The 20726-nt window shown below is 48.3% G+C and overlaps 1 protein-coding gene across 3 annotated transcripts in view; it reads left to right on the forward strand.

The window, feature by feature from the left end:
* LOC142893256 (CASK interacting protein 2) overlaps nt 1–20048 on the forward strand; it is a 51803-nt gene extending 31755 nt beyond the window's left edge. The window contains exons 8-22 of one of the 3 annotated variants that reach the window (XM_076033652.1): nt 1106–1214; nt 1446–1554; nt 1713–1807; nt 4392–4509; nt 6162–6290; nt 7836–7922; nt 8822–8943; nt 9226–9307; nt 12864–12937; nt 13116–13226; nt 13503–13604; nt 13947–14085; nt 14412–16517; nt 17739–17961; nt 18762–20048. In XM_076033652.1, coding sequence (XP_075889767.1) covers nt 1106–1214; nt 1446–1554; nt 1713–1807; nt 4392–4509; nt 6162–6290; nt 7836–7922; nt 8822–8943; nt 9226–9307; nt 12864–12937; nt 13116–13226; nt 13503–13604; nt 13947–14085; nt 14412–16517; nt 17739–17961; nt 18762–18861 — 3706 coding nt within the window. In that variant the 3' untranslated portion in view covers nt 18862–20048. The remainder of the gene's footprint in view (nt 1–1105; nt 1215–1445; nt 1555–1712; nt 1808–4391; nt 4510–6161; nt 6291–7835; nt 7923–8821; nt 8944–9225; nt 9308–12863; nt 12938–13115; nt 13227–13502; nt 13605–13946; nt 14086–14411; nt 16518–17738; nt 17962–18761) is intronic. The other 2 variants (XM_076033653.1, XM_076033654.1) reach the window with 2 other exon arrangements.
* Nucleotides 20049–20726: the final 678 nt, after the last annotated feature.

Below are 20726 nucleotides of genomic sequence, written 5' to 3' on the forward strand. Positions count from 1 at the left end.
CCGCGTGAAGAAGATGCTGGATATAATGGCTTTGCTTTAGGCTCTTTCTTTCATTTCGCTCTGCTGTGATTTAAAATTCCCCCCCGTGTCTCCAGCCCTCTCACGCTGTCCCACTTAGAATGATCCCGTCAAGTCATGGCTTTTTGTTCGCGAGCGTTCTGCTTTTTTCGATCTTAAACAACAGTCAGCATCTAAATAAAGGTTGACTGAAAATCTTGTAGCTCGAGGAGTTGCCTCAAGAGTTGAGTTGCCTCAAATTGCCTTGAACAAAACGGAAATGTTTGAAAAGTCGAAATGTGACAGTCATTCCTCAGGTTTCCTTGTGGAATCACGTTTAGGCAGAATCACACAAAACATTTGGCTGCCAAACAGAGGTACGGTAGATAGGTAACCCTAACACCACAGGGTTGAGTTCTTGCCACCTACTTTTTATTTGTGGCAGCTGCCTTTTCTACCTCTTCTAAAAATGCACTGCAACAAAGAATCAGCCAAGAGCTCTAATGGCATTCAGTTGATTGTACTGAAACATACATGATGGGTGGGTTGCTCCAATTTAAAAAAAAAACAAAAAAAAAACATTGTAATGAAGAAGGTGACCGTACATTTGCACCAAGTACATGGATGGATAGATAGACAGACAGACAGACAGACGGACGGACGGGTGGACGGATGGATGGATGAATAGATGGATGGATGGATGGATGGATGGATGGATGGATGAATAGATGGATGGATGGATGGATGGATGGATGGATGGATGGATGGATAAACAGACAGACAGACAGACAGATAGATAGATAGATAGATAGATAGATAGATAGCAACCAAGCATTGGTTCAGTTGATGTTAACGTCTTCAAAACCTGATTCAACCTTCACTCAGCGATCCCAGGACCACCACCACCTCCACCCTCACAGCTTCTTGCAGGCGGGGTCACCAGCAGTCCCAGAGGACCCAAGAGATTTGACGACTTGCGTTTACGTGTGGGTGATTTCGGTGTGCGGTGGTGGAGATGTTGCAGATGTGTGCAACAGTTGAATGGGTGCCTGTGTTCCTGAAGTGTTGCCTCTGGCGCTACATGGATGTTCCTGCTTTGATTCCCCAGGTTGCTGCTCAAAGCGGGGATCGACATCAACAGAGCAACCAAAGCGGGGACGTCTCTGCACGAGGCCGCCCTCTACGGCAAGACGGAGGTTGTACGGCTGCTGCTTGATGTAAGCGAGGACTATTTTGAGTATTCCCGTTGGCTGCACTTGGGGTTAAATGTGTTGATGTACTGGCTGTGTAGCTCACAAAATGACTTAAACATACCTTGACTTCAAAATTTCAGTTCAAGTGCCATTTAAAAAAAAAAAAAAAAACACACAACAAGGGGAACAAGAAGGGGAAGATTGTTTTTTTTCCCCTCTCTAATCTTCGTGGTGTGTGTGTACTTGCACTAACAGGCGGGCATCAATGTAAACACACGCAATACGTACAACCAGACAGCTCTGGACATCGTCAATCAGTTCACCACCTCCACAGCCAGCAGGGAGATCAAGCAGCTGCTCAGAGGTTTGATTCTTTTTTACGGACGTTAATTGATTACTTCCTAGATTTACGTTTTCCACATAAGAGGAAGGATAAATACTTTGAGCTTTAGGTTATAATGGAGTCAAAAGACCCATATTGCACATTCTCACTGTGACTCTGTAATGATGTGTGTTTTGCAGAGGCCTCGAGTTCTCTCCAGGTCAGAGCTTTGAAGGACTACTGGAACCTCCACGATCCCACTGCTCTCAACCTGCGTGCCGGAGATCTCATTATGGTATGGCTTCTATCTGCAGATTGGCTGCATTGGCTCTGCACTATCACACGATGGTCAATAATTTGTCATCTGAGCGTTTGAATTCACCGGAAGTGGCAGTTTAATGGAACATTTCCCTTTCAGTTTCTTGTACTTGCAGTATTGACTTAAAGCAAATTTTTCATTCAAAGTCCGAGTGAGAATGAAGGTGGTAAGAAAAATGTAATTAATATTAATGTGATATGGATTATTACGGATTTGTCGTCTACCACCTGTACTCATAACATAACATAAAAAACTGGGTATCTGGGCTTTGAAAAAAAACTATAGAATTTTGCCTAATCCATCGATTTCCTCGAGGATTCATTCACCCACATCAACCAAAACCTCTTCAGGTGACCAACAGAAATCCAACATCAAATATTTCCGGACCGACTTTTAAGGCTAGTATATGAAAACAATTGTGTCGTATAATTTTGAGATGTATTACTCAGGCATGTGGGTGTTTTGTTTTATTATATAACATTCAGGCATATGCATAAAGGATAAAGGAGGAAATTCACAAAGACAGAATATGCAAATGATCTGAACAGATTCACTCGTCTCCAGTGCGTTTTTCCCCCTGTATAAATCCCATGTTCAGCAAATGAAGTCTGCATGGCGTTTGGGATATTGCATTATTTACATCACAGTGTAGAATCCTGTATTGCTGGCTCTTTTTTCATAGATTGGTGCATCTCAAAAGCTACATCTGTTCTGCGTGGGGGGGGGGGGGGGGGGGGGGACACAGTTCTGATGTTGATAGCCATCATTGCTTCAAATGACGGCTGAAAATTCTGTCAGCGTTGGCTGAACATGTTGTTTGTTAATGTAATTGAAGCTAACAGTGATTTGCACCTTAAACCTAGTTTAGTTTTAATTTAGTTTAGTTTATTTCAGTCCTACACATACATACATACATACATAGCTCTTTCCTCCATTTTTCAATTACAGATGCAACTCCCAAGTATAATTGCATATAATGATTTTTTTGTTAACATAACAAAGGAAGTACATTGCTTAAGGTTGAGATCAGCACTATTCCACAGCTGAACCCCTTACAAAGAAATGCATCTTCTTTTCACTTCTTTTTTTTTTGCTTTTGGTAACACAATTTTTCATCCATCTCTCAACTCGTATTTACTCTCAGACACAATGAAGAACCTCTGCATGCTGTCTGGTAATGTTTTATTTTTTTTTTTGCTTTAAACATGATTTGCATTGTTCTGTAATAAACCAAGTCTCTAAACTTCAAAACATGAGAATTTAAAAATAATGGATTAGTATGATCATCATCATCCGGCTTTATTTATGATTCATTTTTAGCTGTAAAACAATATTATCAGTTGTGGTTTTAAACGTAGATCCCCATAATTCAACAAAGTAGGTTAAATATGCCTAAAAGTTGAAGAAATCTGTTCCGGACAACAGTTTCTCTTCCAGCCAGACGGCCTCCTAATGGCCGTGCAACCACCCACAACCCTCGCAGTCTGCGAGGACGGTGCCCGCATGCTGCTGGCCCACTCTGCCGCACAAACACGCAAACAATGCGGGCACAAGCAGGGCTTTGCCGTCACGTGACAGCACTCACTCCGTATGAGATTTTCCACAACAGAAGCTCCAGCTGCAATCCACCCCGCTGCCTGCACTGCATTCGCCTCCCCTCTGGCCATCGATTCTGGAGGGGAACCACTGTGTTAATTGTACGATGCAGGATGTTGCGGGAGACGTGTTGTTAGCATTTTTTTTTTTTTGTAGGATGTTGCAGGGTAATTTTGTGTACCCCGAGTGGGAGACCACAGCGGAGCGGCAGGCACAAACATGCTGCTGTCACTCTCTCATTATCATCTTGTTTGCCTGCTCTGCCTCCTCAGCTTTCCCTCTCACGCACACACACACACACACACACACTCACACACACACACACACACACACACACACAGGCAAGTCTCAAACCAGCCCTTGTCTCTGCTCATTTGACTGTGGTTATGCTCTATATAGTAAGATGATATGGCTTCCCACACTCCTGTGCAGACTTGAATGCTGTTGTGTGGTATCCCGTCAGACGGATGTCGGAGCCGCTTGCTTTTCATTCTCTCCCGGCAGTGTTGTTTTTTAACACTCGCAGTGAATAGACTGTTTTTCCAGCTCATTGGCCCTAATTGTGTTCTTACAGGCTGCCTGGAGGAGTTGCACCAATCTTGTGAATTTTAAGAGTCCAAATTCAGTTGAAAAGTGTCTGGAAAGACTCAGAGTTTCCAAAGTTGTCAAGGCCAAGCCGGCTTCATTGTCAATTCTGCAATGTGTGTGAAACACACACAGAGGCTGGAAACTGTGTGTTTGTCAAGTGCCCGCGTTGCTACAGTAAACATGTAGTGTAAAGACGTAAGAATATAAAGTTGAGACAAAAGTCAGACACTGACTCTTCACCTCAGCCTCAGTCAGCCTCGGTCTTGCGTCATGTGTTTTTCTAGTCAGATCGTGGTCGTTAAATATTTCCGAGGCCGTCTGCGGTTGGCAACACAAACATGACGGCTGAAGTGCGCTCGTGATTTGTTGCCGTCAGGTCCTGGAACAGCATTCAGACGGCCGCTGGAAAGGTCACATCCACGACACCCAGCGGGGGACCGACCGGGTTGGATTCTTCCCCCCGTCGGTGGTGGAGGTCCTCAGCAGACGAGCAGGTGAAAATAAAAACACTCACTGCATTCACTTTCATTTCAGGGGACGCACATTTACCCATTTTAAGTGCTCTGATATCCGGGTTTGCGTTTTATTTTTTTCCCTTCTTTTTGCAAATTTTTCCTTTTTTGTGATGTCACAAAGGGAGCTGGTAGCTCTCCCAGGTTGGGAGGGTACCCTAGCCATATGTTTGTTTGTTGGTTGGTTGGTTGCACCCTCTTCCACACAGCTTCCAACAACAGCTTAAAGGCTGCTAACAGAGGGCTGAATATGTTGTTTTCTGGTTGGTTAGGGTGAGGAATTTATCATGAATAAAAAATAAAGGTCCAAAAATGTGTAGAATCTGGGATCTTTTAAAGTAGATGACCTACTTAAAAAGAAAAAAAAAATAGATGCGGTTGTCAATCCAAGGAAAACAAAAAAAACAATTAGGAGTATCTGATCTGATAAGCTGTCTAACTTGTAAATTCACTTTTGCCCCAGTAGTCGCGCATAAGGCTGAGGTTACTGTGCAACTGTACATGTCCTCCCCTACCAATACGCAGGGTAAATGTGGCAAACCACATATTTGCTATATCTCCTCCCCAGTGCGGTAACACAATCCCAGGGCCAGATAAGACCTGGCAGGCTGGGAGCTGAAAGGTTCTAACTTTAACCCAGGACCGGGCTAAATATATGTATTTCAATTGCGGACACTTGTGACACAAGCGGGAGCCGTCCCCCCCCGGGCGGCGCACGTGGTCACCGGGGCGCTGTGCGAGCTGTGCGCGCTCGTTAAATCGTCCGATTTCAATCCCCGCGAATAAAAGAAATACGATCCCGGTGCTTGTTTTGCAGCTGCGAAGCCGCCGACACTGGAAGAGCTGCTGCAGCCCGCAGACACAGACTGACTCACTGATGAAAACATTTCATTTCTAGGTCCTCGACAGGCCTGGCAACACACACACACACACACACACACACACACACACACACACACACACACACACACACACACACACATTAATAGGATTACTACGGCCAGATTGCAAAGTGTCAGCTCAGTGCTAAAGTCCTTACAGTCTACGCAGAGATTGTGCGCGTGTGTGTGTGTGTGTGTGTGTGTGTGTGTGTACATGCGTGGTTGCACATTTGAGGAAGGGGAGACAAGAGAAGAAGTTTGACTTTAAGTCGGTGACAGTCTCCCTGCTTATGAGGCAAACTCTACAGCGTCTGTCTGCCCGAGTGTGTGTATGTGTGTGTGTGTTAACTGTACGTGTGTGTGTGTGTGTGTGTGTGTGTGTGTGCGTGCAAAAAGCAACGTGTTCATTTCACTTGTGTCGGAAAAACCACGAGCCAACGGCGCACAAAGGCAAAGTAAAGCCCTCTCAGCACCGCCGGTGATCCCAAACTCACTCCCAGCAGCCTCTTATGCAACACCGGCGAGGATTTACACCCTGCTCCTTTTTAACCGTTGTTCCTCGCACCCGGGCGGCGACAATACGCGCTAAAGCAGATAATGCGCTCGCGGGACTTCGGAAAGGTGTTCTTTTTTGCTTTTTTGTGGCACAAATAGCTTTCGCACCCCCCTCTCCCTGGAAAGTCTTCACACGTGCACCTACTTCTCCAGCCGGGCCTTCCTCACCCCAAGCCTGTCTCCCTCCCTGACCACTAGGGGGCACTCTCTCCCGCCAAGCTTCGGTGCCGGGCCAGAGACAGCGCGTAGCAGCGAGAGCGTCGTCCTCGAGCGGCTCGTCCACCCCCAGGCCTGACGACTCGTGCACCCTCCTGTACGATCCCACAGGTACAGACACGCACGCACACACCCACCGGCTTCCTCCCCGTCTGTTTGCTCTCTTTTCAAAAGCGGTGACACGGTGGCGACCCCATCCCGGCCTGAGACAGATCACTGAACAGACCTACCAGGTGGCCTCGGGGCCTTCTGGCTGGAGATGCTGCTGCTGCTGCTGCTGCTGCTGCTGCTCTTTTGAAGTGGCTGATAAGAGATCAGGACGATGCCAAGCAATTGCTAAGGAGCTGCAGACCGCTGACCCCAGGGAGGGTCGCTCGGATTTCAACTCAGGCGACTCGTTTCTGCCCCGAGTAGACGGCCCTTTCATTTGACCTGACGCTTTGACTTGATTTGATTCCAGCGTCAGCGTTAACTTCCCTTACATAAGAAGAGGCAGGATGTGTGTCGTAACTTCCCCAAACTGAAGAACCATAGGAAGAGCAGAACTGCTGAGCTCTAACAGGTTGTAGATGAGCGTGGCTGCTAAAGGTGAAGTGTGTATCATTTGGCGACTTTGAGAAGAAACAGCGAAATCAAGTGGTTATGTTTTAGATTGCACCTTCCCTGTCCCGGTCTTGCCAGTGAACTACGGTGGCCTGCGTACACAAACCTGGAAACCTTGTCCACCTTCTTCTTCGTTCGTTAATTGGAGGATGCGAGCAGTCACCCTAGATGTAGAAGTCACTGTCAGGCGGGCTGGATTGTCCACACCAGGCTTCCTTAGAAATATGATGGTGCAAGATGGCAGCTAACTGGGAGCAAGAGCCTTGATATATGTATATCCTTATATATATACATATATGAGAACCATTCTAAGGGTAGGAAAACAAAATAACTATTATTGTACTGCCATTATACACTTTTATTAACTTTTTTATGGGCAGTGTCTCAAGCTTTTACCAATATAAAAGTCAGAATTCAGGCCAAGTTTTACACACTGGACCTTTAAAGGAACTTGTGTGGATGTTACTGTAACATCATTTCTATGGAATAAAACAAAAAAAAACAATCGGAAGGGATTTCCTCAGCGGGCAGCAGTGGAAGTGAATTCCACTGCTTGCATCGTCTGCAAATTTGGGCGGGGCGGTGTCAGGGTTCATCCAGTCACCTTCAAAGTTTCCTCCAATACTTTCCAAAGGCTTTCTAGAGGCGCTTTACCAGATGAATACGTGAGAGAAATCCCAAGGATTTAGGAAACGTTCCATCTGGTGTGCCGGGCTAGCAGACGACCGTGACCGAAAAGAGAAAAGAAGAAAAAAAAAGGGCCACAAATATCTTGGAGGAGTGTAATCTTTTTGCTCCGTCCAGTCATTAGTGGGTTTTGTGGTGTGGGTGAAGGGGGAGGGGCCTCTGACGTTTGTCTGTCCGGTGGGAATGTAGCCGTCTCCTGGTCCATCCACACCCTCTGACCGTCTCCCCTGGTCCCCCGGCTGTAGTATCAGCTACTAGTTCCTCAACCTTGGCCACAGTGCTGGACCGTGCAGTACTGGCAAACACAGCTGAGTGTGTGCTCAAAGTGTGTGTGTGTGTGTGTGTGTGTGTGTGTGTGTTTGTTAGGTGCTTGGAGTGACAGTCAGCTCTCAGCCCCAGCTAGTCCTGCTAGCCCCACTCAGGACATTTGGGTCCTCAGGAGCTCTCCCACTGGTAAGGGTGTGTTGCTCCCTGAGGCTGAACCCCTAAGACCCCCCCCCCCCCCCCCGCCCCCCACTGCCCCCTCCTCCCACACATCTTTATCCTTTTATATCCCAGCATCTTGACCTCCCAATGTCCCGCTGTTAATCCGCCCCGCCACCTCCCCCGCACCCCCACACGCCCACCCCCCAGTAATCCAGTAGCGCTAACTAAAAAGTCGTCTGGCAACAGGATGTAAATGGTAAGTGGCCCTTCTGTAGTGGCCCTCCGCTGCTTCTGCCTCAGAGTTTTAATGGCAACTTGCAAAACTGTTGCTCCACTCCAGCCCCGAAAAAGCCTGCGCACACTTTGACAGTAAACCATCAGCCCACACTAACTGGTCATTTATGTTTTTGTCTTGACATTAGCAGCAGTAGTTGCATGTTTTTTGTTTGTTCGTTTGTTTGGGTATTTTTTTGCCAAACTTTTATTAACTTTGAGAATTTTGCCTGACAGCTCTCATTTTCTGCGATTTAGACTCAGTTTGCGCTGAACTTGTGTAATTACGTCAACACATTAAATCACAGTTCATTGAAAAGATTTTTCTTCAAAACTTTATTTTTTAACTGTGGACAAGCTGTGGCGGTTTGGAGCTTTTCTTAAAGTGCAGGGAAAAGCACACTTGATCATCATCTTTCTGCAGGGACCAGCACTTGCCATCCAGTTGCAGAACCTGTTTTTGCGCACTGCGCCTCGACCAAAAACATTTAGCTGCAAATTATAGCCCACACTCCGGGTGTTTTTTTTTTTCTTTTTCTTTCTTTCTTTTCCGTGTCGGTGACGTCACAGCCGCCTAGTCCCCAGTGTCATTTTTCTCTCACACTTCTCTGCTCCTCTTGTGTTCCTTGTCTTCTCCTTCTGCACTGGCTAAGGTGACAGAAGCAGCGTTGGCAGTGCTGGCAGTGTGGGCAGCAGCCGCAGCGCCGGCAGCGGCCAGAGCTCGGACAGCAACCACAAGCAGAACGGCCTTCGCCACAACGCAGACACCGGCAAGGTGAAAGTTACATGTTAATGATCTTCCTCCTACAACTGAATCATCACCAGTCTTGTTTTTTCTTTTCTTCTTTTGTTTTCTTTCAATTTTCGATCGAGGGACTGCCACTTTTTTCATTGTCCGCTGTGCTGGTGAAAAGTTTGAAATTGAACATACGGTGCTGTGTTGCTCAGTCTTTCAGTAGTGAATAATTGTAGTCATTGTCAATTGTTGAGTTTCCAAATTTGGGATCGATGCCGTCCATCTGTCTTTAGCGTTCCCTCCCTTGTCTTTGGCTTGCAGCTGGCTCCCTCTGCTGGTGAATCAGGGGACCATCTGCACAACGCCGTCGCCGACCACTGCAAACACACTGATGCGACGCCAGGTGAGGGCGATGACGTCACCGTTCTTCGGCAAACTTTCCGGCGTGCGTCACTTAGGGAGTGTGTCATGTGAAATACGGTGGAGGATTTGTGCACTTTAATCCTGAGATGAGGGAAAACTCTTTAGGACAGACAAAGAGGAAAGTCAAACTTGAGCCAGAGGTTTAACTCCAGTCTGTGTCAGAAAGACAACGATTGACTTCCCAGTCAGTCACTATGGCAACTCGGTCTATTTAACCTGTGCCTTTTCTGTCAGGGTGAACTCCATCATTTTTCTGCATCATAATGATGAGGTGTTCATTTGTAAAAAGCAAACAAAAAAATATATATAATTGTCTCATTTATAGATCCTCAAGCAAGAGTTCTGTTGTTCCACACAGCGCTGTGCACATTTCATTTTGTAGAGCAAAGTATGGAGATCATTATATGTTTCTAGTCACGCTGAATTGTAGCATCAGGCATCAGTCGTCTGTAATGTCCAAGCTTTATTCATGTGAAGTCCGTCCACAGCTGATTGAACTAAGTCAGATCAGCTGTTCCGCAGCTCAGAGTTTTGCGTCTCGCAGTCGGCCGGCTCAGAGTTCACGGTTAACTGGAGTTTTTGAGCCTCTCACTTGAAAACCACCCGGCACATTCACTGAAAAACAACTCAGCTCGTAGCAGAAGACCTTCGTCTCCCTCTCATTACATACATGACTTTTATTTTTTCCTGTGCGCGTGACTCCATCACTCACAGGCCACTTGGAAAGTCGACAGTTGCGCTCACTCACTCTGAAATGTGTTTTCTTTTTTTTTTTTCTCAACTTCCTTTATTCTAACCTTTGATAATCAGGTGTCACATTGTATCAAAGTAAACCACCAGATTTGTATTCATCTGCCGCTGATTAAGCACTCCTTTCTCTGGAGTAATAACTGTTTATAATAATGTGATGCTGTAATTATGACTTGCTCTTGAAACTTCTGAGCTCAGTCTCCAAACCCTGTGTATTGTCTCAACTAAGATGCATATTTCCAGAGAGATAAGGAGCCTTTAGTGCTGGATAGATGATTCAAATATCCTATTAAAGCCCTAGTAAAAAAAAGAATGTGATTGCAGACAAACGTAGCCGTGCACTCTGAGCTATGTTAGGTTGAAAGGAAATTAGACTAAAAATGTTCATTCTGTCTTCGTTGATAGATTTACTCTTGATTTCTTTTGTTCAGACAAATGAAATGCATGAAGACGTTACCTGCTCTGACAGTTTGACTGGAAGACTGGAGTCACAGTTGAAGCTGTCAAAGCAGGCAACATCTTTATGTATTTTATTTTTCTGAACAAAAGAAATGAAGAGTGAAAGGAAATGAAAGCCTCGGTGTCTCGTCTCAGCGGGAAAACAGACTTGATTATGAAGTGATGTCTTGATTGCGCAGGCAAACAGCTTTTACTGCTGAGACAGGACATTGACATTATTAGTGAGCGCCGGGCAAAGTGTTTTGACATCAGGCTGAAGAGGAGGAGGAGGAGGAGGAGGAGGAGGAGGGGTGTCTCGGGTTCAGGAGGGGGAGAGAGCGAGGGAGGGTCCGGAGGGAGGAGACCAAGACGGGAGTGGAGGGAGAGCAAAACAAATCTGTTCAATGAAGGAGAAGGAGAGTGAGGAGGGAGGAGGGAAGGGTGAGTGGGGGTGGGGGTGCAGAGAAACTTGAAAAACTGTCCAGTCGTCCCGGCCGTTAGTAAGGAGTCGGGATGAGGTGCCAAACATCAGCAGCTGCGCCGCTCTCCTCCCTCCTGAAGGGTAAGAAAGTCGTTTGTGCCTTGATGGGATGTTTGATGTTTCGCCGCTGTCGTCGCTCTGCTGAGGGTCTCCTGAGCATCAGTGAGGCGGCGGGGCAGCGTGAAACACGCAGGCTCTAACGCAGACGCTCCTCCTGAGTAACATTTCTGTCCCGCTACGACGCCTGGGAAGCGAACCGACCTGCAGGTCTAGAGCTGTGTGTGCTTTTGTGGGGGTTGTGTTTTCGCGCCGCTTCGCCATCCGCAGTGTTTATGAAGTTCCTTCTCTTCGCCCGAGGCCAAATACCTTTTCAGCCAGGTGCTTTTTTTTTTTTTTTTTTTTTTGCCTGCTCTGAGACAGAAGGGCCTCTTGCTCTCATAACACAACTGTGGAAAACACGCAGAGAGGAGACGTTGAAGAGCCAGACTGTCGCATGAACGAGGTCTGGATGCTCGTTTAACCGGGTTTAGCAGAGCGATCGCGCCGCTGTTGATCCGTGCGCGCGTATAGTGTTGACATCTTCTGAAGACCCAACACAATACTTTTGTCACCGCAGCGCCGCGCGATTGACGATGCAAAGGGAAAAACCTCGATAGAGTTTCAACGAAACAGCTTTTCCAGCCCCTGTATTTGAAGCCTCCTGTAAAGAACAGGGGCACGGAGGTAAAACCAGTGATGCAGAGACAAACACCTGGATGGCGTGTCGTCACTAACCTGGGAAAGCTGCAACTGACCTATTAGTGTTGGTGCCAGAACCACATGCTTTAGCTCACAATTTCTCGAAAAGTGAAACAAAATTCAAGATTCAAGATCTTTATTGACATTAAGCAAACACATTGAAATTTGGAGTTCTTCTGCACAGAAGAAAAATAGAAAAAAATAGACATATATATGCGAGTTGTTTTTTTTATGGAAATATAGCACACATGAATAACTTCAAAAATAAAAATAGACATTAAAAAAAACATACAAAAGATATTAAACACGTCTGTATTTACGGAATGAAATGAAATATTTCCCAGTGTGACATGTTGCTGTGTGGATAAAGTGCATCCACAAGCACAATAAGTGAGGGACAGATCAGGGAGTTCAGCTCTTGCCAGAAAGCCTCGGTAAAAGTGAATTCTGCAAAATTTGCCCCCCTTCATGTTGTTTTTCAATTCTAAAAAGAAAAAAGAAAAGCTTCTCTTACATTGTCGGGGCTTGTCAGACGCGTTCATGGATGTTGTTGTGCCGACAGCCAAGCCTGAATAGGCTGTCGCAGACCAATAAAAGCCAAATGAAGTCACGCGTGCCAGGGACAAATTATGTAAAAAAAAAAAAACAGAAAAGAAAATTAGAACGTGATCCTGACAAACGCCTCAGGCAGGAGCGAAGCACTGAGGAGGTGTGTGTGTGTGTGTGTGTGTGTGTGTGTGTGTGTGTGTGTGTGTGTGTGTGTGTGTGTGTGTATGTGTGTGTGTGTGTGTGTGTGTGTGTGTGTGTGTGTGTGTGTGTGTGTGGGGGGGTTGCTCTCCTCTCCTCTGTGGTGACGTGTCAGGAGTGACTGAAGAGATGAATCCCCAGGGAGCCCACTGGCTCTTCACATCAGGTGAGGAGACGGGGGAAGCTGATTCGACATGAAGTGGAGTTTAACGTGACTCACATGAATGCCACGGTGACTGCGAGTCGCTCTGATTTGCAGTGCATCGCAGCGCGAGAGAGAGAGAGACACACACACAGACAGAGAGAGAGGGAGAGAGAGAGAGAGAGAGAGAGAGAGAGATTGTCTCGTCTGCCCAACTGAATGACAGTGTTTGTTTTCTAGGTGGACCCAGTCGACAGGTCAACGGCACTCCTCACAAAGGGTTTGTGAGGCCAGAGCAGCTTTTCGAGGGCAAGGTCAGTGTGTGTGTGTGTGTGTGTGTGTGTGTGTGTGTGTGTGTGTGTGTGTGTGTGTGTGTGTGTGTGTGTGTGTGTGTGTGTGTGTGTGTGCATTTTGTTTGTTTGTTTGTTTGTTTTCAATGAATGTGTTTGTGTTTAAGAGTCCCCTCAACAGTGTCCCTCTCTCCCTGGTCAGGACTCTGAGGCCATCTACCAGTGGCTGTGTGAGTTCCAGCTGGAGCATTACACATCCAACTTCATCAGCTCAGGCTATGATGTCCCCACCATCAGCAGGATGACCCCCGAGGTGTGTGGGACATTATTGTTCCTACTGTTATTTTCAGAAGAAGGAAAAAAAATAAACATGTAAAAAAGGGCACAAGAAGAAGTTATGACCTTGTCCATGATAGACAGATAGATAGATAGACAGATGGATAGATAGATAGATAGATAGATAGATAGAGTGGCCTACTATAGTGGCGCCATCATGATGATTATCCCTTGGATTCATCATCTGAAGTGCTGCACAGATGGAGTCCCACCGACTTTTTAAGTCTTTGACTTCACGTGTGTTGTTCCTCAGGACCTGACGGCCATCGGCGTGACCAAACCAGGCCACCGTAAGAAGATCTCCATGGAAATTAGCAAGCTGAGCATTCCAGAATGGCTCCCTGATTACATTCCTGTAAGAAAACACTTTCTTTTCACGCAGCCTGTCAATGAAATATCCAGAAATGAGAAAATTCCTTCCTTTTAGAAGATGTGTGTTAAGACATTAAAATGATTCAAGTTCCCAGTCGAGAAAATAAAGATCTGGAATTTGTGGGATGGGACCATTACATTTATTGCCAATTATGTTCCTTGGAAATGGTTCCTAGTGTAAAACAAACTGACAGGACCTCCTGACATTTGTTGTCTAAACATGAAACCAACAAAATGGCAAATTAACCTCCACCGGCATCGGTGTGTGACATGCCAGTGCTTCAACCTCCAGACCGTCACCCTTTTGTGCTTTGTGTTCATGCAGGCGGACCTGGGCGAGTGGCTGAGTGTGATCGGACTGCCTCAGTACCAGAAGAGACTGTCTGACAACGGTTACGACTCCATCACCATTGTCAAAGACATCACGTGGGAGGACCTGCAGGAGATCGGCATCACCAAGCTGGGTGAGGAACCAACACTGTCATTTTTGAAGCCAACTAGGCCTTCATGTTGGAAGCAATCATTGACTGCACACACAACAGAAGAACATCTCCTCTTTGTGTCTTTGAACAAATTTCATTGTTGCTACTATAAGAAATAAGTTCAACCCTAGAGGAGATCCTTGCTACCAACGCTTAGCAAGAATGTTTTGCAAAATCTTTCTATGGAGCCATGAACCCAAGTTATCATGCAGTTTGGAAGGTTGTGGAATGGAAAGTAATCAAAAATTGAAAATGGCTGAAACATGGTCATTTTTGGTTGAGTGTGAGCGCTGCTCTCTGTCTCCCAGGCCACCAGAAGAAGCTGATGTTAGCCGTGAAGAGGCTCTGCGACCTGCAGCGCTCTCGCGGCCAGGCCGAGCGTGCCGGGGGCTCGACCTTGCGGCGGAAGCCCCCCGCGGCCCTGGAACTGGTGGCCATCGAACACACGCCCACGCACAACGCCCATTCCCACGCTCGCCCGGACGCCTCGTCCGGCGACTGCTGCCCGTCGCCCCGCAGCCCCCGGGCCCTGCTGTCCTTCCAGGACAGCGAGCTGAGCGCCGAGCTGCAGAGCGCCATGATGGGCCGCAGTGGGAGGGGCTGCGGAGTGGCGGCGGCGGCAGAGGAGGCCTTCGCCATGAGGTGCGCCACCCCCTCGGCCATGTCGACCAGCCAGGAGAGCATCGGCGTGCGCTCGCGGGGCTCCGGAAACTCGGGCAGCTCGGCCGCGTCCTGCACGCAGGAGCGGCGGCCGGCGTCCTCGTCCAGGGCGTCCAGCCGCTCCGAGGAGAGTCTGGGCGGCGGCAGGGGCGGCGGCAGCCGCTCGGCCACGCCCAGCAGGCTCCCCTTCTCGCCGCTCACCCCGCCACTCACCCCCAGCAAGACGCCGCCGCGCTTCGTCTACCCGGCCGTCCCGGCCAAGGCGCGGCCTCCCCAACGCCTCCAGCAGCCCCTCCCCCTCTCCTCCCCGCCCTCCCCCTCCTCAAACCCCTCCCCCACACAGAGGGGCTTCTCCTATCTCGGCGGCGCTGCTCCGCCAGGGCATTCCAAACCTCTGCCCGGGGCCGTTCCCGTACTGGGGCCCCTGCATCGCCGGGTCCCCGCCGGAGATGGCCAGCGGGGGGCGCTGCACAAGAAACGCGCCCAGAGTCTGAACCGCTACGCCCTGTCAGACGGCGAGCCCGAGGAGGACGACGACGACCCGGCCGCCGCTGGCCGCTCTTCCCAGCCGGCCGTGGCCCTGCCGTCCTATGCCACCCTGTCGCGCAGACCCGGACGCAGCCACCAGGTGGCATCGTCGAGCGCCGGCGAACGCCACATCAACCGCAGCCACTCGTTCGCCGTGAGGTCCCGGCGCAAGGGCCCGCCGCCAGAGCCGCCCAAAAGGATGAGCTCTGTCAGCAACAGCCCCGTGCGGCAACCTGGGAACGGGGGCGGGGCGGAGGGGGAGCCAAAGGCAGGAGTGGAGACGGCGAGCTCGGGCAGCGTGAGGAGCCTGGCGGCCAGGCTGGAGGGCGGCAGCGGCGGCGGCAGCAGTGGCGGCAGCAGCCCGTCCAGGAGGATCGATATCCCTCCGCCTCACCACCACGTCTCCCCCGTCTTCAGCCCACCGCCGGCCTCGCCCACCGCACTCGCCCTCCTGCAGCACCCCAAACACGCCCCCAGCCCCGGCCTGGCTTTCCTGGCCTTGAGGAGGACAGGGAGTGAGAGGACGGAGGACCTGAGAGCCGGCCGGATGGAGGCGAAGCTGGAGGAGAAACCGCGAAGAAGCGAGCGATCGCCAAAGAGCGGCGGCACCCCGGCAGCGGCGTCCCCCAGGCACGGCTCCTTGGACCGCCTGCCCTTCGCCGAGGAAGGAAACCTCACCATCAAGCAGCGGCCCCGCACGGCAGCGCCCGAGGTCAAGGCTCCCCCGGAGGGTCCGGCCCACGTCCCCACCAACCTGGAGCTGCCCGAATTCAACCTGAAGGAGTCGGACACGGTGAAGCGGCGGCACAAACCCAAAGACTCACTGACGCCCGAGGAGGCGACGACGCCCAACAGGGATGAGCAGGTCCAGACCAGAGGGTTCCGCCTCTACAGCAGCGATGACGACTCGCAGCCGCCACCGTCGCCAACAGCGATCGTTTTCCGGAGGGTGGGTTCGATGGGTAAAGGCCCCAAGCCCCCGGTGTCGTCCAAACCTTGCAGCCCTCTCAGGCAGAACGGCAAACCGGCGACGCCGCAGAAGAGCTCGGCCGCCCCAACGACCGCACCAACCGCCATCCCCAAGTTGACCAACGTACAGGTTCACACCGTCTCTCCCAAGCTGGGTGGCTGCGTCCCTGCACAGACAAGCGCAACCAGACTGCCGGCGCTGGAGAGTCCGCAAAAAGCTCCGCCCACACCAAGAGCGACCGAGCCCAGTAGAGAAGGTAACACAAACAACACTCTGGAAATCTGTTTCTCGCCGAAATGTCAGGCAGCATTCATAATGAATCCTGACGATGAGGCACAAAGCACAGAGTGCACCGATGACGGGGTCACACGAGACAATGTATTTTTATCATTCAGGCCAGTCACATGTCAGATTACACGATCGGAAGAGCTGTGAATTCTCAGACGGAACGTCAGAACCCCAACTAGTCATGCGTCATTGCAGAGATTGTCAGGAAGGTGCCGACAAGGTCAAGGTGACTGTCAGGTGATACACCTTTGCTAGCCACTTTGTAGCCATCGATATTTTGGATCTATTCCTGCAAACTCAGCCCGTATAGACACATCTGAATTTAGCATCTTGCGGGGACCTATTTCAAAAACCAACAGACAATGTTACAAAAACATAATTTTTTTTCTAAATATCTGTGGCCTCCCCAGTGTCTCCTGATAAAAAAGAAGAAACCTAGGGTTAAACAATCCCCCAGCAACCCAATATTACCCCCCCACCACCTTCCCCGAATTTTTTTTAAATATAAATAAATAAATAGGGTTAACCACCTCTCCGACCTTAGGGTTAGGGTTGGGGTTAGATTTGTAGTAAGGGATTTGGTTGGGGTTAGGGTTAGGTTTGGGGTCATGGTTAGGGTAAGGGTTTTGGTTGGGGTTAGGGTTAGGGTTGGGGTTAGATTTGTAGGAAGGGTTTTGGGTGGAGTTAGGGTTAGGTTTGGGGTCATGGTTAGAGTAAGGGATTTGGTTGGGGTTAGGGTTAGTGTAAGAGTTTTTGTTGGGGTTAGGGTTAGCGTTAGAATCGTGGGAGGAGTTCCCCCTCCAATAAGAGGAGGGTTAGGGTTAGGTTTTGGGTTGGAGTTGGGATTAGGGTTAGGTTTATGGTTCTTTCCATAAGCAAGTGCACAATGCCCATTTACCCTGTGAAACAAATCTTTTTTTTTTCTTGCTTGTCCATGATCGGCATCTACGTGTTTTTCCTGTGAACTGCAATTCAATTCCTGGGCATATTAGAAATAGAACGGGCTCTCTGTGAACAAGAGGAACCTGTCGATGTCAATTCCTGTCCCGGTCTGTTCCTGTGATATGTTGCCACCTGCCTGACATGCTTAGTACTGCGTTTTTTTAAATCCTTGCGCAGCCTTTTTGTTTGAATGTGCTTATAATATATGTGTGGATAATAGGTGAAGCTCATTCTCTCTGTTCACCAGGAAACCTCACGGTGGTCCAGAGTGTTGCGTTCACTGGCCCGCCCACGCTCCAGACCCCAGGCACTTTGCACTCGGCGTCCACAGGTAAAGCTGGGCTCCCTCAGGTTCACGTGGCTCACCTGGAGGTTCTGGCTCAGAAGAGGCTGGAGCAAACCAGCACGTCGCTGGAGGCGGCGCTCAGGGTGGTGGAGAACAGACTGGCGGAGGGCAGCAGTACCGACGGGTAAATGGGATGTTGTGTGGATGCCTCATGTTATTGTTCATGTTTAAGTTGAAGTTTCCTCTAAATTCTTATGAAATCACAATCACAACTGGAATCACAAAACTGGAAATGGTGATTATTGGCAAGATTTTTAATGAACGATTAACCCTGCATACTTTGAACCTGGAATATTATGTACAAGAATTTACATCGTATTTCAAAAAACAAGCAGGCCAACAAACAAAATGAACAAAAAACAGTTTCCATCCTCACTTTGCAGGATGACTTCAAAGTTTCTGCCAAGTGAATTTTCCTTCTGGCATTTTTTTGGAAAAAAAGGTTGTGAATAAAACTTTCACAACCTAAAATAACCTTCTCGCAAGAAAACCCTATCATTTTATTTTCACAGTCTCCACCACTACAACTTTGCCTTCATCAACTTTATCTTTCGGTCATTCAGCCTTTAGATTGGTGGATCATCTCCGTACAGAGTTGTGAAAACGAGATATATATACATGTATACATGTATACGTATACATATATATACATATACGTATATATATACATGTGTATATATGTATATATATATATGTGTATATATATATATATATATATATATATATATATATATATATGTATATATATACATATATGTATATATATACATATATATATATATATATATATATATATATATATATATATATATATATATATATATATATATATATATATACACATATATATGTATATATATATATATATGTATATGTAATGTTTAAATCCAGCAGGCTGATAACTGGCTCCTCTGTGTCCGGCAGCGGCAGCGGCAGCACGGTGAAGGCAGCGGGAAACATCCTGGACGACATCGGCAACATGTTCGACGACCTGGCCGACCAGCTGGACGCCATGCTGGAGTGACACTCCTCCCCCCTCCCCCCTCCTCCTCCCCCCTCCCCCTCTCCAATCCACCCCCCGCCCCACTGGGACTGCGACGCAGACAGCCAGACAGGTCAGACGGAGAGACGGCGGACAGGAAGAGAGGCGGCCGAGGGATCAGGCCGGCGGCCGCCGACCCTCTGAAGCGCCGCCTGCTCCGCATGTTGGGGGATTTCCTGCTCAAGTCGCTCTGGCTCACAGTTGCTCATTTTGTCCGACACGAGCACTTGGCCTGAAGACACACACCTGGCCTCGTTACTGGAGCGCTGCCAGACACGACCTCGGGGACCAGCCCCTGCGTGTGTGTGCGTGCGTGCGTGCATGCGTGCGTGTGTGTGTATCTTCACTACATAAACACCAAAGGGAATGAGGGTCCATTTTAGTCCATGTTACACAGGGATGTCTATGGTGGCATAACACTGTGTGTGTGTGTGTGTGTGTGTGTGTGTGTGTGTGTGTGTGTGTGTGTGTGTGTGTGTGTGTGTGTGTGTGTGTGTGTGTGTGTGTGCGTGCGCGCGTGTTTGTGTATGTATGTGTGCATGCGTGCGTGTTGCCTGATGTCTTTCTACTGACTACGTTTGTACTTCCGTGTTCCTTTTTCTTTTTTTTTTAAACTACGACGTTTCACTGCTTGAATCATTGTAGCGTCTGCATAACTGTATGATACATATATTTATATATTCCGCTGCTCGATGTCTTTAATATGGCAAACACAATGTATATGGAATGAAAAGCAGCATAAGTTGTACAGTGCGACATGTACTAGATGAGTGTCTATTTTCTTTGTTCGTTTGTGAGCGTGAGCGCCTCAGGCTGCTGGAGGTGAGCAGAACAAGCAGAATAAGCTGCAAACTCGGCAGCACTGTGTTACTGACAGGCGTGAGACTTTGCTAGTTGTTGTTTTGATGTAGACTATGCAGCCTGCAGTGGGCCAGACACACAAAAAACATATTTTAGATTCAGATTTTATTCCAAACTGCTTGACAATTTTTTTTATTCAACATTGTAAATGAAAATAAAATGATCCAAATGAGACACTGTGGCTGCGGGGGGGGGGGGGGGTTGCAGCTACCTTGTGCTTCTTCTCACTGTCATGATTGGCTCACAGGTCAGGAGCAGCCGTTGCGCAAACGTGCAATGAAGTAAGGACAGTAAAAGTTTTAAAGGTCCCATATTGTGTAGACTCATTTTTGTGGTCAAAGCTTTCTAACACCAATGGGTGCGTTTGTGAGTATGAAGTCTGACAATCAACTCCCAATTAATGAAACGTCTCTTACGTCTTCTTGCCAGCGCCACTTAGTTTTCCCTTTGTGATGTCACAGAGGGCACTAGGGGCTCTCTCAGGTTACAGCATAACTTTCACTGTGTTTGCCAGTGGCTGTAAACAGCGGGCTAAAATGGATGAATTGATTCTCGAGGAATAGCGATGCAGAATTATGTGTGCAATGTCCAATCAGGGCTCCAGTTTATTCTTCACACGACCAATTGTTGTGCAGGAAACAAGTACCGTATATCTAGTGAGACACTTTAAAATCTCAAGTTCAGTAAAGTTTTATGGAGAATAAACGTCACTTCTTGATTCTGTCCTCCCGATTCCATCCATCAGTAATGAATTCAAGCTCATTCATAAAGTTTCAGCGCGTGAAGCTCCTCCCGTTCACCTGCGAAAGCACTACTACTGTGTTACTGAGTGAACCGCTCAGACGGTCAGTGACTGTGCAGGGTGACTCCAGGTTTGCCACATCAGCATGTTTACTGGAGGCCACGAGTTAGATCACCGTGTTTCTGGTCACCGCCATTCCCTTTTACTCTGTCAACCAGCATTAGCATTAACATTAACAAGAAGG

The sequence above is a fragment of the Nelusetta ayraudi genome, unplaced genomic scaffold, assembly GCF_046127955.1.
Source record: "Nelusetta ayraudi isolate G7.1 ecotype Tasmania unplaced genomic scaffold, CSIRO-AGI_Nayr_v1 ptg000042l, whole genome shotgun sequence".
NCBI classification, from domain to species: Eukaryota; Metazoa; Chordata; class Actinopteri; order Tetraodontiformes; family Monacanthidae; genus Nelusetta; species Nelusetta ayraudi.